Genomic DNA, 18,555 nt, shown 5'->3' with positions numbered 1-18,555 from the left:
TGTGCACAGTAACAGATGTCGCGGCAGTAATGGTCGACCGAGAGTTGGCGCTCGCAGTCTTTCCGTTGTCAATAACGGACACTGGCAGTATCCCGGCACAAAATCCCGGAAACATCTCGTTCGTGAAATTCAACGAATCTTCGAATGTAATTTCGAGACGTTGCGTTTTCGTTTTGGCGTAGTTAAAAATTCGTGGAAAGAGAGCGTACTGTCGCGCGGGTTACACGAGCTACCGTTTAAACGAGAATTCGCAAAACGGGCGTGCCTTGGACACAATCGGCGACGTCCCTGACGTGAAAATACACAACGGCAAGAGGTGGTGGACAACGACAGCGAGACTGGGACTGCGGTTAAGATTGCGACAAAGAGAAGAACGAACAGCAGCGAGGATAAAGCACGGGACACCGTGTACCAGCAAAATAGGGCAGAAAAACGATAACAGCAGCGGTAGCAGCAGCGGTGACGGAAAGGGAAAAGTACGAGTTACGACGGCGGAGAGGAACGCAGCACAGCCGCGTGATTTTGAACGCGAACGCTGGCGTAACTGTCAACGGTCGGATTTCGAAGTCTCGTAAACTACACGGTCTTCGTAAGGCTTCTGTTGCCCGAGAATCGCTGCGTTTTTCTCGCGTCAACATCATCGACGTCGCGTCGTATCGTCGTCGTCGTCTTCTTCATCGCTGTCGTGTTCGATCCGGTGAAAAACCGGCCGTCTTACGATCATAGCCACGGCGTGAGAACACGACTAAATGACCATGGACCACGGCATGTACAACATTGAGACCGGCAACAGTATAAATATCAAGAGGACAGACGGTGAGTAACGTATCTTGCCAAAGTATTTTTAGACATTTTCAGACAGCCGATCGCGTGCGCGATGCCTCGCACTTTCGTTATCTACTGCCAACGAAAATCGAACACCGCTTGACCCGTTTATTTCCCCTTTTTTGTTTTCTCCCGTATACAACGAATATGCGAGCCACTTCTGTCGTCATTATCGTCGATGTCGTCGTCGTCGTCGTCGTCATCGTGTAACCGTTTTCGCCGCTCCGCGCCGCGCACACGTTTTTACCGTGAAACACCGATTCGTCGTGATTCGCACGTTGGTACAGCGATCAACTATTCCCACGGAGACGAAAGTCGTTGATAGTACGTTGATACAAGTGAATCTAGCAAACGAACCGGACAACTTACCCTTACTCGTGCAGCCGCTGCACGCCGCATGTCGCGCATCGTATATTACGTCGCATCCTCCTGTTGGCCAACTACATACATCGATATACATACGTCGCCTACTCACGTAGATGGGCATTGGGCATCGCGATGCACGTACACGATAGCTACCGAGAAACGAGCAAATAGTCGCGATACGCAAGTCTATATAAGTGCAAGTTCTTGCCCTTGCGTTCCGACTGCTGACCTTTTCACGCTATATTTGTTTTCTTTTTTCCTTTTTTTAAACTTGGTTCGAGTACGGGGTTAGTCACGTCGTGCCGCGCCGGTGTGAACCAATGCGACAGACCACGCGGTCGTATCTTTCGTTCGGTCGCCGATCCTCCAGTTCCTTACCATGCGACGATCGCGTCTCGATACCAGCGATTCCGCTGCTGGCAGATGTACGGATATCCTTTCACCGCGAACGCGCTGGGCTCCTCTCGTCCGATGTAACTCGTAATGCAACGAGACCAGAACAAGAGATGCCGTCGTCTCTTTCGAATCGTTAATTGCATCCCTCCTTACGCACTTTGAATGCTTCGCAACTCCACGGATATCCCTAGAAATATGTTCGCCACGATGCATCGGTTCTTCGTGAATCCCTCCGCGACACGGTCCTTCCCCGATCGAATGCAATCGACGTGCAATCGAAGAATACCCTGGTCGCGAGAAGGTTTGCACCGAACCAACAACGCGTTATTTTATTTACTCGCGCTCTCTCGGTGAATGAGTCAGATCGTTCGCCAAGAAAGGAGAGTCGGTTGGCCGCATCGCAGCGGTCAGAAACGATCGTTGGTCGTTACGTTCGATCGAGGAATACGCGATCGAGAACGACGATCGACGTCGCAGTAGTGTCCGCCGAGAACGGTTAGCGATAGTTGGAAAAGCGCCCGTACAGTTGCAGGAAGAAAGCGGATCGGTGACCCAATCTCGGCCACGGTAATAATATTTATAGCTTGCACCCGCCCATATAAATAGGAATACGCGTACGACTACGCGCGACAAGAATCTTCGATCTTCGATTCGTTGCGATTCTCGCGCGGCTCGCCAATTTCCCAAACGCAAATTCCATTATCTTCAATCGTGATCCAACATTACGACTCGTTACGAGTCGTTAAGAGCATTACACGCTGTCTACAGGTATTTAACGGATACCGTGTAGGACGTACTCGCGATCGAAACGCAGCTCGACGCAGCATGGCGATGCAACAAGTGGCCAGGTCCCCCGTCGTCGCGTATATTATACGTATGTTAGCGACGACGCATTTTCGAGGCGATATAATGGCACACAGTCGTCGCTATTTAGTCTTACCATAATTTATGACTGGGTGGAGGGCTCGATAAAAACCTTCGACCTCGGCAAGCGACTCGAAGTTGCCGAACAATACGGTGCTGATGATACGTGTTTAGAGGATGCACGAGGGTATTATTGTTATTACTGTTATGTAATTTACGAGATCGTTTTATTGCCAGTATTACCAAAGAATAGAGACATTGTTCAAAGTTGAAAGAATCTGGTCGCAAAGTGGCAAAGACAACGACACCTTTTGATATTAAACGGACTGTGGGGAACGGCGCGTTACTTTCTTACCCCAGAATCATCGGCATGGAGCGATATAACGATTTTGCCTTTGGCGTGATTTGTCTTTAACGCGTATATACCTCGCAACTACTCGTGAGTGGACGAGTGAACGAATGACTGGCGTTTAGCGCCGAAATAGGCCGTTTGGTCGCGGTGCAGACCTTGCCCGAAATTCGAAATCGAAATGAAAAGCGAATAGAACGACGACGCGTGGTCGATTCGCAACGACTCGCGTACACGTGGGCGCTGCATCCTTATAAGGACGCCTGTCGCGAGATTCTTACGCCTCGCCGAACCTTACCTTTTATCCGCTCTTACGTCATCTATGAACACGTTACCTCGCTGGATATCTCCGCGAGTCTGGAGATCGACGCGTCCTCGATCGAATAACCATGCGAAACGAGAAGAAACGATCTCCCTCGCCTTAATCGATTTAAAACTTTGCGAGTTTAAAGCTCGTGATCACGCGTACACGAGCATCGTGCCGAAACAGGGGAAAACCGCATTCTTCGTTTCTTACTCTCCGTTTTACGTTGCAGACCGATACTCGAATGCAATTCGATCGACTCGCGCGTCCTTCGTGCAAATCCCTCGCTACGATTCCCTTTAGCGGAAAGTTCCTCGAATTGCCGACAAACTACGCTGAATTCGTATTTGTTCCAGGTCGTGTCCACTCGGCAGTCGTTTCCGGCATTAATTGGGAACAGCGCACCGTCACCGTAGAATGGTTCGAAAGAGGAGAGACCAAAGGGAAAGAGGTACTTCGCGCGAGAACGAGCGAGACATGCAGTACGCGCGACGTTTCTAACGTTTTCGTTGTCTGTTTCGCTTTTAGGTCGAGATGGACGCGATCGTCGCCTTGAATCCCGACCTGACGAATCAAAAGACCATGGAACCACCTTCGCAGATCAACAATCACGTGTTGATTTCCAAAGCAAGGGTACGTATCGCGCGATCCTTCGATCTATCAAGCGCTCTTTCTCTTTCAAACAGCGCGCGACAACCACGGAAGACGAACCAACAGTTAGAAGAAAAGAAACGACGAAATCGCGTTTCCATCGTGTACACGTTGGAATTACGTCGCACGTGATCGAGCAATTTCAATTTCCGTGTACGTAGTGTCTTTAGGCAACCTCTCATCCGCGTTCGTTGTTTCGGTGAGAGACACGTGTCTCGTAGCTTTGGCGCGGCTCGCGTCGAATCGCTACCGATCGAGCGTGCGACCACGTTCAACGTCGCGACTCTCGCGTCGTTCCTCCTACTAACACGATTACATCTTTTTTTCCTCCATGGACGCTGCTCATTATCACGGATTTGGGTCTGCGATGGATCATCACCGATATCGGGTCTCTCCCGTCCGAAACCGATCGCATCCCCCAATACGACCTCGCATCGTCGTGTCATCGTCCCGCGTTCCCGCAATCTCTACCGGCACCACTTCTTCTCGACGATTCACGCTCGTCGATCCTCCTCCGCCCCCTCCTAATATCGTCGCGGTCGTAGTTTCTCTTCGAATCGTATCTGGTTCGAATTACGTGTTTGATTGAAATCGCGCGCGCCATCAAATTCGAACGAAAAGCAGGATTCTTCGGGCGAAGAGGACGAGGGGGTGGATGAGTCGGAGAACCAAGAGGAGGGCTCCCTTGGACGGCACGGCGGTCATACCGCAAGAAACGGCCTTGCATCCGCAACGCTTCCTGTACGAGTCGTTACTGCTCTTTCGGTAAACGCGCGAAACCCACGCTCCTTTCCTCCCACCCTGATACTCCTTTGTATTTCCTTTATCCTTAAAGCACACGCACTCACACGTAAACGCTCGGCTTTACTTTGTTTTATCCTCCTTCTCTCTTTGCCGTAAAGTTAGAGATTTACATCGGTCCAGTAGCATTGCGGTCCACTAGTCCAGTCCAGCACTGGATCGTAACTGTAATATGGCAAACAGTGTTTCGATTCCAGTACAACGTCGTTATCCCAGCGAGCAATCCGGTCCAACTCCTGGATCGAAACTCTACTTTTCGAATCACAATATTTTTTCTACTTTTCGGGAACACAATATTCCAACGTTACTGGAGTCGCGTAGACGACTCGATAACCAGTGCTGGCTGATGCGTAGTACGGTGCATTCATTGTCACGACGATTTATCAACGATTTTCCAGTGCTTCGTCTGTTTAAACGAGACTGGAATACCGTAGACACGAACCTATTTTCAGTCAAAGAACTGGAACGTAATCGCTTGATCCAGTAACTGGATTGATGTAAACTCAGCTTTAACGTCAGCGTTTTTCTCTCCCTCCCCGTTTATTTTCCATTCCCTTCTCTCTATGCTACTTTGCAACGTTTCGAGGATCGATCGCACTCGATACACTGCGCCACCTCTGTCGCCAACAACCACGCGCCTGATACCGGTTTCCTCACCTTATTTTGCGTTTCCTTCTTTTTAAGCTCGTTTCTCGTCGGAACATTGCGATTCGTTCTAAAACGACGTTGTCGTCGTTGTCGTCGTCGTCCCACGCACGCTTCCTATCATTTCCTCGCTTCTCGCGTACTCGCATTACCGTGCCTTTCGTTCGATCGAACGTCGGACGTCGAACAACGAGTTTGACGTCCGTCAAATTCCGATGTCTCGTCTCGCTTTCTTTTCTACCACGTTCGTTCGATTTACGTTTCCTTTGCTTTTTACCGCGAAACATCGATTCTGTTCCGACTACGGCGTTGTACGTATGCACGTACGTACGGAATTACGTTTTATCGATTTCGATTCGTACATTTTGCACTCGCTTTTCGGTCAACGTTTTTTAGACGACGTATTATACCCACGCTCGACTATCGACCAACGTTTTATTTAACTTACCATCTCCTTTCATTGTATTCGTTTATTTATTTACTTATCTCTCTTATCATTGGTTATTTTCGAACACCATCGAATTACAGAATATTGAACTTTATGTAATACTTGAATAACTCGTATTGAAATTTTCTTTGACGACGTTACGATATGTTTTCTGTTTCTTTTTTCAGCATTCAACCAAGCCGTCGATTCCAGTAAAAGGTATGTCGTACGCGGGCAAACGTTACGTACGTATAATGGTTTGCACGAATAAGAAAAGTCGCGTTATCGTTTGTTAATCCGACGAATCGATCGAGCTGATGTCGCGCGAACGCAAAAGTCGTTTATTTTTGCACGATTGGTCAACGGCGATCGATGCAACGTTCTCACGCGCGTTTCGTCGTGCTGCGATCGTTTCGCGCCGCGTTTACTATGTCGTGGTCACTAACTCTGGACGGATCGATTTGCCAAGCGATGGCGAATGAAGTACGCGTGGTGTAACGGCGATGTCAGCGTCGTGTAAAAGAAGCACCACCAGTGGCAACGAGCGGCGGTGCGCGAGTGTTCACGCTCCAAACTATCGATGCTCTTGCGCCGTATGCAAAGGCACGCAAGGGCAAGGACCTCGACGGACGATGCGCTACGTATTAAACGAACAGAGTATATAATCGGGTCGTGCGATTCGAGCCTACGTTTCTTCCATTCTTGTACACTCTCGTCTACTTTCTCTTCCTCTCTCTCTCTCTCTCTCTCTCTCTCTCTCTCTCTCTCTCTCTCCCTCTCCCTCTTCCTCACCCATTCACAGACGCACACACGTCTTTCCTTCCTTCCTTCCTCGTTTCTTCCTTCATTTCTTTCCGTCTATTCTTTCTGTCGATTCTACGAATTCACCTCGTTCACCGCGGTCATCGCCATGAGGTTCGATCCGTTGGGCTACTGTTTCGGAAGAAAAAATAAGATCAACGGCACCGAGGATGGGAAGACCGAGGAATTGGTTGAAGCCATCTCGGAGCAGGTCTCGGCACACGGTAACACACACACACACGCGCGCGCGCGATTCTCTCGATACGCGCTATCGCGTCTGAATTTTGTTTATTTTCCCGCGAGAGTCGGTCCACCGAGCAGACTGCGCGAACACGTTCGTTCGATTCGACCCCGAAACTTGAACACATCACGCGACTGATGTATACTTTGCAGCGGGTTCCAACAGACAATTGTCGCGACAAACGGGTCGGCCAACCAATATAATGCCACCCGGTGTCACTGTGAATGGACACGGTGATTCCGTGGCTGGATTAACGAGCCGCCGGGAATTGGAGAACATCCCACCGACACCTACGTCAACGGCCGCTTCCTTCAATGCCTCCATGGCAGCGCAGGCCAAGCAAAAGCAACAACAGCTACAGTCTCAGCAGCAGCAGCAGCAGCAACAACAGGTACAAGCGGACAACGGGCGAGTTAGACGGTCGAATGTGGTGAAAGAGGTCGAGAGGTTGAAGAAGAACCGCGAGGAAAGAAGGCAGAGGCAAGCGGAGTTGAAGGAGGAGAAGGAAGCTCTGATGAACTTGGATCCTGGTAATCCGAATTGGGAATTTCTTGCTATGATAAGGTCAGTCCCGATTCTTTCTTTTCTCGGGTGATACCATTCAAGACCGTTGACGTCTTTCCGTCGACAGGGAATACCAGAACAGCATCGAATTCAGGCCCCTTCGAGAAACGGATAGCGTGGAGGACCATCAAATTACAGTGTGCGTCAGAAAGCGTCCGTTGAACAAGAAGGAGATCGCGCGCAAAGAGGTAGATGTGATCAGCGTGCCTAGCAAAGATCAGATGGTGGTTCACGAGCCGAAAGCCAAAGTCGATCTAACCAAATACTTGGAGAACCAAATCTTTCGATTCGATTACGCGTTCGATGAAACTTGCAACAACGAGATCGTCTACAAGTACACTGCTAAACCTCTGGTGCAAACCATTTTCGAAGGTGGAATGGCAACGTGTTTCGCTTACGGTCAAACGGGAAGCGGTAAAACGCATACCATGGGAGGCGATTTTAACGGAAAGACACAGGATTGCAAAAGAGGCATATACGCGATGGTAGCCAAGGATGTGTTTAAATGCCTCAAGCTTGTTAAGTATCGTCCGTTGAATCTGGTCATTTCCGCGAGCTTTTTCGAAATCTACTCTGGCAAGGTGTTCGATCTATTGAAGGACAAAGAGAAGCTGCGCGTTCTAGAAGATGGCAAGCAACAGGTACGCTTATACGCGTTTACTTGTTCTCTTTTCCCATTTAGCTCGTTCCTATCTTCTCCCGTCCCGTAGGTGCAAATACTCGGATTAACGGAAAAGGTGGTGGAGACTTGCGACGAAGTGTTGAAGTTGATACAGCACGGAAACAGTGCCAGAACGAGTGGTCAAACCAGTGCAAATTCCAACTCGTCGCGATCCCATGCCGTTTTCCAAATCACAGCACGGATACCGGGTACGCTCAAGGTTCACGGAAAATTCTCTCTGATCGATCTTGCTGGTAACGAGAGGGGAGCAGACACGTCTTCCGCCAACAGACAAACCCGTGAGTTTCGCGTAATTTCGCCTATCTGTGGTTGAAGGTTCACCGGTGAAACGTGTGCAAAGATGATCGCGTTGTTCACAGGTATGGAGGGTGCCGAGATCAACAAGTCACTGTTGGCGTTAAAAGAATGTATCCGCGCGTTAAGTCGCAAAGGAACGCATCTGCCATTCAGAGCTAGCAAGTTGACGCAAGTATTGAGGGACAGCTTCATCGGTGAAAAGTCGAAAACTTGCATGGTAACAAATTTGCGTTTCTCGCATAGCGGATCCATTTGAACGAACCGCGCACGTCCTTACCACCGCTCTTCCCTTGTTCGCAGATAGCTATGATCAGTCCGGGAATGAGTTCTTGCGAACATTCGTTGAACACGCTCAGATATGCGGATCGAGTGAAGGAGTTGGCCGCGACTGATCCAACGGAAATGAAAGTTTCCCCGACGGACGACGAACGGGAATTAAAGATCGAGGAACAGTCGAACAACAGCGTATTGTCGGATAGCGATTTGGCACAGCTTCGGTCTCTGAACGTAAGACAAAAAATAGAATTTCCGCGTCAGCTCGGGCTTCCGAGTTTCGAGACGGACCGGTTCTTCCACTTACTCGGTCGACTCTTTTTTTTTTTTTTTTTTTTTTTTAACAGGAGGGTGAGATTTCACAAGACCTTTACACGTTCCACGAAGCGGTATCTGCGCTGCAAATGTTGGAGGAGGAAGTCCTAGACACGCACAAAATGGTCATGGACCATACGACCAGATTCCTGGATGGCGCGCGTAATGTGTTCAGTACGACCCACGAAGTTGATTATGACCAAGAAGGTAAGACGGCGTTTCCGCGTTTGTTTCAACTGATTCCGAACCCTTGTATTCGAGCGTGTCTTCGCTCTCCCGGCCGCGTCCGCGCACACACACTCGCAAATGCACGCACACACGCATTTACGTACGCATGTACGCACGCGTAATCGTTTCTATTTTCAGAATTTTTCAACTTCAGTTTACGCCTCTTGTTCCGACATGCAAATGTTTCTCTTCTCTTTTGCATGCGTAATATCTTTCCTCTCTATACTTCCGTTCGTTTCGTTTCTTAAGCGGATCGATCTTTTCTGCTTTGTTTATCATTTTGCGTTTTCATTTTTTGTTTTTTTTTTTTTTGTTTTTTCTTTCTTTCTAATTCTCGATTTCTTAACGATTTTTCGATGACACGATAACGCATGCCTGTTCGCCTCGTCGCGTCCGTCTGTCCAAAAAGCTATACTACGAGCGCTACCGTACTTTTGTTTTCGGTCTCTCGTTCGTACCCGTTTATCGATCGGACAATGTCTCGGTACCCCGCGACAGAACCTAATACGGTGAAACACGAGGAGCAAAAAGGGTGGGGCACCAAGCGTTATTGTGTATGTGGAATTTTGCGACAGATTCACGCGGTAAAGATAAGGCAAAGGCAAGCTGCCCGTTAGAACCGAACTTAGAGGACGAGAGGACAACGACGACGACGACGACAACGTCAACGACAACGATGATGGTGGCTGAGCCAGTAAACAACGATAACCGCGACTCTACCGGCGGTGACGCGTGGTCCAACCTAAATAAACTCGTCGATACAACGACAAAGAATTCGTTAAAATCTCCTTGGAAGGACGAGGTCGAGTGTCAAAATGACACGAGTTCGTGCGATAGCGACTACGAATCGTTGAACGTTACTCGAACGACGCGCGTCGCGGCGAACACGGCCGGTATCGATCCACGTGTATCGTGCATCGAAAATGTTTCGAAGAAGAACAGTTTGCACGCGTATTCCGTTGCATACAGCGACAACTGGGCTCGGACAGTGAACCGCGCGCAACGATACAAACGGTCTACCGGTGGGAAAAAGAGCGTACAAAAATATCATTGGTCTGGCACTTTCAATCGAGACGGCGTCAAAAAATATTCTTCGCCTCTCGGTGAGAAAACGAGCGATGCCAAGAGGCGTCGTTTCGGCGAGATGAACGTCGTGGCCGACTCTAATTATAATTACAACTTGGATGCCTTCGACGATGAAAAGACAGCAAAGAAGACGAAACTGTTTGACGGTGATAAATTCAACTGGGACGATGAAAGCGGCGACAGAAACGAGGACGCGACACGTTGGCCCGATCGTCGATCGTTCGCGAATCTTTCCAAACGCGATACAATGCCACTTAATACGTCATGGCGGAATTGGCTGACTCGCGAACACAGGCAGGAAGATCATCGTTATCAACGAGACGAGTCTATCGAACGAGACCATCTAAACGCAAATTCGTCAAAACGAAGTCAACGAAACGACCACAAAGAAGAGAACCGACCCACCCTCGGTGAAACACGACGCCCTTCCGAATCCTCCTATCGCGTCGACGATGACGACAGTCGATCGACGATCATCGATCGCTATGAAATCACACTCTCCACCGTCTACGTTCGTAAATCTCGTACGTCGATCGACGATCGATCCACCTGCAAATTTTTTAATTTTCTTTTGTCGTTTTTTAAAAATGTTATCCTCTTTACCTTCTTACCCAGCCTGTACATGATCTTTTTCATTTACGTGAAAAGAACGGAGGAGCCATAAGTATTTTGTTTCCGCGCACCTTTATCCGTTATAAGGGACCAACGATGTTTCTTCTTCCGTTTTTTTCCTTATTTTTCATTTTATACTTTCCTATCGACGATATCGTTACTTTTATGCTTTAACGCGAAGCTTTTAACGTTACAATCGAAGGAGCGAGAGACCGGTTTGTAATATCATTCAATCGATCAGTTGAAACGATATTTCATTCACGGGTACTAGACAAACCGCTGGCGACGAGTACGTTTGTTTTTACAAGCCGAGTCAGCGAAATTTTGTTCGGTCGAGAACGAAATCGATACGGAAGCGAATCTCGTAAAATCTAAGGAAAAATGTATACACGTAATATGTATATATAGGAACAAGAAACGAGGCATACGCGTTGTCATTGAGCGCGTTCGGCGCCCAAAAATCATTGTTTTTTAGCTATCTGTAAAAGAATACAAAGGCTCGAACAGCAGCTGCAACAACAACAACAACAACAACAGCAACAACAATGACACGTTTGAACGTAACGTCACAAACCCTTGCAGATTTGAGACGGAAAAGAACAAAGTTTGAGTCGCCCAACCTGAGGAGGTTCTATTTACGTAGACGTCTGATAGAGAGAAAACAGTTTTCCGACGGTACGAAATTATTCGATTCAAAATCATATATAAAGTCGCCTGTCAAAAGTTGCTTACTTTAATACCGCACCAGAGATCTACATATGTACTAATTACGCGTTCAGGGGTCACGATTCGCGAAGGCATCATTACCGCATCGACATTTACATCTACATCGCCGACGTCTCCGATAAGAGTAATGCTTGCTTTTAAGCCGCGATTTTCGATAAATCTATCGCAATATATATGTATAATATAAATACGTATCGGCAGTAGTACCTAAGCGTAAACGACACTAAGCCGAGCACGGAACTGAACGGAACGCACTGGATTGAGAAACTACTGCGCCAGTAATTACAATCGGATACAGAGCAACGTGTATTTTTTTCTTCCGTTCATCGAACTGGTAAGCCGCGATATCGATTTACGCGTCGATTCTACTCTATCCTGTCTATTCTTCCTTCTGTTATCTGGCCCTTTCTTTTCCGATTAACGAATCTCCGTGCATCTTTAAAAATATCGCGATAGTAACCGAGCAATTGATTCTAGCGCGAAAATTCCTCTATATGTACAATACACATTAAGCTGTTAATAAATATTAGTTTTATGGAATCTTGATATAACGGCATTGTTTTCTTCGCATTAACTACTACTATTATGGCCTGTGATACAAATGGACTAATAATACGCGGCACGCCTCGCTCCATAAGATACATCACGAAATCTGTACGTGAATTGTTGCATTTTCCGAGTAACCGGAACGCTTTGAATACACACTAACGTAATCGATCGAGTTCGATTCGTAGCGTGGCCCAATTTGCCTGAAAATTTCCAGACGATCGTTATGTTTGGGTCGATCGTTTCGAAACGCATGAAACGTAAACGCGCCCCGCCGCTGCGGCAAATTCATACCGAGTCGTGCTTACGTTCATTCGCAAACTCACCAGATCCTTTCCCGTTTGCTATTTTGCAAAACGGCAAATCACTGAAATCGACCACTGAAAACGTGTTGTTTGTTGCAGAATATGCCCAAAAGTGGGAACAGCTATTGGTGCAGCAGCGTGATATCTTGAACGCCGCAATCGATCAAGTCAGTCAGTTTCGTGGACAATTGTTGCAAGAAGAACAGATCAGCCAGAAGATGACGCGAACTCGTAACTCACGATATAACTAACGTGGATTAGTTTACGCGCGCGCGTCACAAAGAGAGAGAGAGAGAGAGAGGGTGAAGAGAGAGAGAGGGGAAGAGAGAAACGCGAGTGAATGAAGGAACGAATGAGTAAGCAAGCGAGTGGATGAGCGAGAGAGAGAAAGACGGAAAGACGAAGGCACGAAGAAGCATCTTACGATTACGATAACGATAAGGTGATGGCGATGGCGGTGGATGGCAGTGGGTGAGGATGGCATGATCAAAGGAAAGAGAATACCAGTAAACCATCTGAGCGTTCGAATACCATTTGTTTTCTCAGCATCGCTGTTACCATGACTCGTCGCATCAGCTTTCCGTTCGCGTTCCTTTAACTGCAAACGAACCCGTTTAACGATACCGAAGTTCCTTTTCCTCTCCTCTTCGGTTTGCGACCGATCATCGACGATTCGAAAGCACGAAATACTCACGTTTCACATGCTCGACAATGAACCGACAATGAAAATATCGAGTAACAAAATGAACTGTGGCCGACAGACGATCATCGTCCGTCCATATTCTTTCGCAAAATCGTTTACCGTATTTCCTCTCCTCTTTTTGCCCGTCTTTCTCCCTCTGCTTCTCTCCTCTTTTCCGATCGCTAGCTTTTTCTCCTAATTGTTCATGATGCAGCACGCACCTAAATCATAGCACGTATCGTCGTACGTACAGAATCGATCGTGCCCCGCGCGCGCTTTATTTTACTCGTAACTAACGTCTCCTTAGCGTTCGTTTTGAACGATGCTGCTGCATTCGTCGGACGATAAATCCGCACATACGCAGATCACTGGGTGCGATCAAATCGACAATCGTATGTACGTACGTACGAACCGAAAACCTAATGAATCAATGCACGCGCGTCTACGATTATCCAAGATGAGCTGTTTTGTGTTACCTCCATGCGTCTAAAAGAAGAGAAACACGCTAAACAAGATATCCTTTAAGGACAGCATATCCTTCTCTTCCTTCTAACAAACTTTTCGATTCGTTTCTCACCGAGATACTTTAGACGAAGATTCTCGATTGATTGCCTAATTTATATTGCCAAACTTGAATTGCCCGATTTCAGATGGATTGAATTTTAGAAGAAATATATAAATGTACATCTGTTAAAAAGAGTACTTTCTCTTTCCGTCGAAAAGTTGGAATAAATAAAAAAAGAAGAGTTCTTATACCGCATACGCGTATTCGTCTAATCTCTCGTGTATTTGTACGGCCGTGGTTCGTTAAACGCGTATTTTCAACATTGACTTTGCTAGATCGTTTAATCGTAATCGTCCCTGTCTTAATCAAAAAATCTCAGTTTATTTAAAGAATCCCACGTTTCGACAGAAATTGTAAGTTAACTCGTCTATGGTAAACGATCGCGACCACCCTTCACCACCTTTGCGATTAGTATACGCGTTTCGCGAAATAAGTTTATAATGTAAGTACCAAGTTTCGTACAACGTTAATTCTTGTGTATACCATAGTCTCAGCAATTACTAAATTTCTGCATGTCAAGTTGACGCGATTTCAAAAAGTATACCATTTCGTTGTTCGCTTTTGAGTACTCTTTTTTTTTTTACAATTTTGCCTGTTTTTATTTATTTTTTCTTTTTTTTAACTTGAGAATCTTAAAATCCATGTAACAATTTCTATCTTACTTGCCGTCGTTTGGTTTCGTTCCTACCGTTTTCAGATTTTACGGTGAAGCGAATTTTCACAGACACGCTTCGCGAACTTACGAATGCATGCGCGCGTCTTTTCTTGCCAAAACGACAATGTCCAGCGCGTTTTGCGATCGATCCGATTTTTATGGATTTAATCGAAAGTGGGACCGAGTACGACATAGCAGGCAAGCAGGAACGAAGAGAGAACGAATGTGCATGTGCACGAGCGAGTGTGTGCGTGTATGTACGATGCTATTGAGCGAATGAGCGAATGCGAGAAGATAGAGGGAAGAACGAATGTGTGTGAAATCGATAGGTCGTCAACTTACGTTGTTGGCTAAATATGATTTTTATAGAAATGTATTTATATAGATAAAACTACATCGTTATATCGCATTAAAAAAAAAAAAGGAGAGATTTGCACGTTTAGCGTAAAGATTTTGTTCACTCGTGATACATATTTGGATCGAACACGCTTGAAAACGATGGGAATTATCTCTGTATCGTTTCTTTCGCCAACAAAGCGTCAATAATGTTTTATTAGACGTAAAAAAATTAAAGTTTCGTAGCAATCGAGCGTTCAATACTTCTTTGCCTTATTATTAATCGCACTATAGAATCGAATAGCGAGATAAGAAAGAAAACGTTCGAATCGGTGGATTGGATACTTTGATACGATAGTGGCAGCAACATCGTTACGATCGGCATTAAACGTATCAGGCTACAACGGCGATACTCTACTTTTTATTAAAAAAGGGAGAAAAATCTGCCGACGAAACTAAACAAAGGATTGAACAGAGACAATGATACAAATGATACGCTATTTGTCTTAATCTTTCACTTTCTTTGTCATATGCGTATCAAACGAAATACCCAACCCAGTTGTTTGATAAATAAACTATATATATATATATGTATATTTATAATCGACTTAAAACTAGCCGATCAAATGGCAAGTTCGTTTATCGTACTGACTACATTAATTGTTTTTGCGTAAATGATGGTAAAAAGAATATACCAACGTAAAGATTTAGAAAATAATGGATTTATTAAAAGTCGCGTACGTATTTACGTGGTATCGCAAGTAGCTCGACCAGCGAGTAGCGATTACGCATCTGACCTTAAATTTATACGCGACGTTTTCAACATACATTCCATATCGATGTTTAAAATTCGCCTAATTAAATATTAACTTACGTATATTCCTAAATTAGATCACAGTCTTTGATTGGGTTTCACACGATTTTCCGTTTTTCGACTGTCTTGGCGCATACGATAAAAAGCAAGAGAAATTATAAATGGAAGCATACCGGGTCGTATGGGGGAAAATGCGTCGGTAATCGCGAACGCATGTACGTCGACGGATCGTTGAGGAAAACAAATCAAGAAAAGATCTAGTTAACGAAAGGGAAAGTGTGTGCGCGGCCATGTACACTTAATGACATAGGTAACAAAACTGTAGAAACGGGCTGAATGTTCAATTCGTTAGATGGGAGCAAAAGGCAAAAGGAGGACAAACATTCGCAATTCCAAGGAATAGGTTGGAGGCTCGCAAAACCGAGTTTCCAATTTAAATACAAAGAGCGTTGTTGCAGACGGAACAGAGGTAAACGAATAGTTCAGCGAATCCAGATCTTTGGTTTAACGAACGTTAACGATACTTGGAAACGTGTAGCGTACATCGGAAAAGCCGACCGAGACTATTAGCCAGTGTCAAAGGCATTGGTAACGCTATCCGTCGCCACGTCATCCTCCAAAACGATGGTATCGCGTCGTTCGGTGAACAAGGTATCTTGACTAAGCGCGGGAACCTGCCTAGAGAATTCGCTGGTTGCCCACAAGAACAGGTCCAACGTTTGTTCCGTGCATTCTGCTATAAATCGTACAAACGGTCGGACATCGCCGGTATTCGCTATTTGGAGATTCTCATAATACGTGTGTCGATGCTGCTTGTGGATAATAACTGGAGGATAACCAGCTTGCATAAGAATCATGTTCATAAGCAAACGAGACGTTCTACCATTACCATCAGAAAACGGATGTATATGTACCAACTTGTAATGCGCTAGAGCGGCGTATCTAGAAAAGAAGAAGGTAAACGACGATTATTTGCGATATATTCGGTCAGATGGTATGGTGTAGGATGGAAATGGGTGAGAAAATAAGTAGTTATATACCTGACTGGATGCATTCGAATAGCTCTTTCGCTGTTTAACCATAACGCGAATTCTTCCATAAGATAATGGATATCTCCTGGACCAGGAGGTACATGACCACCAACGTACACTTGAGTACGTCGAAATTGACCACCTCGAACGGGATCCACGTGTCCTAAAACACGCATATGAATTTCTAATATATCCTTAATGGAAATCGATCCCATCCTGTTGACCAGGGTCGCGTTGATGTATTTCATTGCAGCGTCCAAGCCGAGAATCTCGTTGTGCTCATCGATGCTTTTACCAGCAACCGCGGTACGCGTTTCAACGATCGCCCGGGTCTGAGCTAAATTCATTGTGTTCCCCTCGATGCCAACTGTATGATATATATGCTGAAAATAAGCCTCCTTCTTTGCTCGTATCAAGGCGGCATTGTTGTCAGGAATCGTGGACAGTGTGTTTCTTTTTTCGTCTATGCGTCGCAGCATTCTTCGATCCAACTCTTCGACTACTCGAGCCGTTCTTTGACTGTTTATCAGTGCACCTTCGTGGTTCGGTTGAAAACTCAATGCACGCACATAATATTCGTTTGCTTTGATAACGTCGTTCTGTGTGTGCTCCAAAAACTCGCCGTAATGATTCAAGATATCTGGGTGGCGGGGTGCTAAAGCCACGGCATGCTGAAACAATTTGATCGCTTTTTTTTGTTTGCCCGACAATTTCATCTCCAATGCCAGATACAGCGAGGTTAAAGCTTCCGCGGTGGATGTCGCGCTATTCTCAATTTCCAATTGATGACGCAGCTCAGTCCTTGGCAACGCTAAATCCAAGGTACCTTCGTCGTACACGTTTAACTCACCTTCCGTCGGCAGCGGTATAAATACATGACGATAGTCGTGATCTAAAAGAATAACTACCATAACTATCAAAGTACCGAAGTTGGACAGTCCACGAAAGGGTCTATCTAGCTGGCACAAATCGTACGAGTTACACAGAAACTTGGGATAAACTTACCCGGTAAATATTTCAGGAAACCACGAATGTATTGAGACAGTAAGGTGCCGATGACAGCAACAGCAATTCCTGACACGAAAACGAAAAGCACGACTAGGCGATTCGCCGTCATGCTCATAGCGACATTTGCATTCTGCTTTTCGGTTCTTCTATCTTTTACGTATCCAAGCTTCTCGTCGTAGAACGCGTAACAAAACTTTTCACGCGACAGCAACATCGTGTTTTTACCAAATGCTCGACCAAATAATATCCCTTTCGATCGACAGCGAGTCGCAACATACTCTCAAATTTTTCCCAACACGTTTTACTCCTTGATCCGCACCAGGGACAAAATAACGCATTGCTTCGTTCGACATCTCGAACATGTGTTACTTTTCGATTGGTCTAGTTTTCAATGCAACCAATCGATTCTCTCTCATTTTCTCGCAGATGTCACTAGCATCGATCGTAACAAGTCTGGAAGGTAGCGCCCTCGTATCGAAGCACGTATTCGCAAGATGAACGCGTCGCCGCGCTTAAAGATTCAAAATAGCGCTATTTGTTTTTCGATCGGCTCGCTACAATCTACTCGAATATAAAACGCAATAGGGAACTCGTACATTTTATAAAATCGAGTAGAAGATGCGTTACGCACTTTCGTTTGGACGTATCTTAAAGGGAAGGAAATTTGACGAGACGTGTCTGCAATAATCGAAAGAGGATCGAGAACCATACGAGATAAGACGAAACGAGGTAAAGAAAGGGTAAACGATGCGAGACAAAAGATGGTAATAACGTGACAAGATGAAATAAGACGAGTCAAGCGTTGAGAGCAAGAGCGTCGAGGCTAGGCGAAAGGATGTATGGCTAGTTGGGAGACAGTGCAAGTCAGGATCTGGCGAAAGAGGAGGTGGGGGAATGATGCGAATGAACAAGAAGGCGAGGTAAGTCAGTCGATGCAAGCGAATAATAGTCGAAACGACCCTGAAACCGAGGCCATCGTTGTTCGTTGGCCCGAACAACACGCAAGCAGCACATTCGTTTCTCTTTATGTTCGGTTCGCGGGCTTCGATCTCGCGCATCGCATTACCTGCAAACACAACCATTGCGGTAAATATCTACGGTCCAGTCACCGAAAACATGTAAATCAACGCATCATTGGCTTTTTCTCTTTCTCTTTAATA

The 18,555-nt window shown here is 46.0% G+C and overlaps 2 protein-coding genes across 8 annotated transcripts; one reads left to right on the top strand and one right to left on the bottom strand.

Moving 5' to 3' along the window:
* Positions 1-23: 23 nt before the first annotated feature.
* On the top strand, positions 24-15,136 carry LOC126871534 (kinesin-like protein KIF2A). 7 transcript variants are annotated; one of them, XM_050630436.1, is made up of 13 exons: positions 29-816; positions 3,461-3,555; positions 3,633-3,737; positions 4,380-4,520; positions 5,817-5,847; positions 6,823-7,234; positions 7,302-7,875; positions 7,945-8,194; positions 8,276-8,430; positions 8,514-8,720; positions 8,834-9,008; positions 11,310-11,402; positions 12,404-15,136. In XM_050630436.1, exons 1-13 carry the CDS (start codon positions 750-752, stop codon positions 12,553-12,555), a joined length of 2,457 nt encoding a protein of 818 aa, XP_050486393.1. In that variant the 5' UTR covers positions 29-749; the 3' UTR covers positions 12,556-15,136. The 7 variants fall into 7 exon arrangements, with proteins under 7 accessions (XP_050486390.1, XP_050486389.1, XP_050486391.1 ...); XM_050630433.1 differs by lacking the exons at positions 11,310-11,402; positions 12,404-15,136 and adding an exon at positions 9,605-11,303 and having other exon boundaries at positions 24-816; positions 4,380-4,496; XM_050630432.1 differs by lacking the exons at positions 11,310-11,402; positions 12,404-15,136 and adding an exon at positions 9,605-11,303 and having other exon boundaries at positions 24-816.
* Positions 15,137-15,242: 106 nt separating this feature from the next.
* LOC126871541 (protein adenylyltransferase Fic) lies at positions 15,243-17,789 on the bottom strand. The gene is made up of 3 exons (XM_050630453.1): positions 17,393-17,789; positions 16,397-17,279; positions 15,243-16,298 (listed from the first exon to the last, which is right to left on the bottom strand). Exons 1-3 carry the CDS (start codon positions 17,607-17,609, stop codon positions 15,923-15,925), a joined length of 1,476 nt encoding a protein of 491 aa, XP_050486410.1. The 5' UTR covers positions 17,610-17,789; the 3' UTR covers positions 15,243-15,922.
* Between the last annotated feature and the right edge of the window lie 766 nt (positions 17,790-18,555).

The sequence above is a fragment of the Bombus huntii genome, chromosome 12 (assembly GCF_024542735.1).
Source record: "Bombus huntii isolate Logan2020A chromosome 12, iyBomHunt1.1, whole genome shotgun sequence".
NCBI classification, from domain to species: domain Eukaryota; kingdom Metazoa; phylum Arthropoda; class Insecta; order Hymenoptera; family Apidae; genus Bombus; species Bombus huntii.
Note: the sequence above shows the minus strand (reverse complement) of the source record. Positions and strands in the feature narration are given on the sequence as shown.

Excerpts from the sequence above, each read along its gene's own strand:
- LOC126871534 (XM_050630432.1), top strand. The coding sequence starts at position 750 with ATGACCATGGACCACGGCATGTACAACATTGAGACCGGCAACAGTATA. Across the intron at positions 5,848-6,822 it reads GCCGTCGATTCCAGTAAAAG|CGGGTTCCAACAGACAATTG; the intron begins GTATGTCGTACG and ends TATACTTTGCAG. Across the intron at positions 7,876-7,944 it reads TAGAAGATGGCAAGCAACAG|GTGCAAATACTCGGATTAAC; the intron begins GTACGCTTATAC and ends CCCGTCCCGTAG.
- LOC126871541 (XM_050630453.1), bottom strand. The coding sequence starts at position 17,609 with ATGTTGCTGTCGCGTGAAAAGTTTTGTTACGCGTTCTACGACGAGAAG. Across the intron at positions 17,280-17,392 it reads TTTCCTGAAATATTTACCGG|ATCACGACTATCGTCATGTA; the intron begins GTAAGTTTATCC and ends TTATTCTTTTAG. Across the intron at positions 16,299-16,396 it reads ATTCGAATGCATCCAGTCAG|ATACGCCGCTCTAGCGCATT; the intron begins GTATATAACTAC and ends CTTCTTTTCTAG.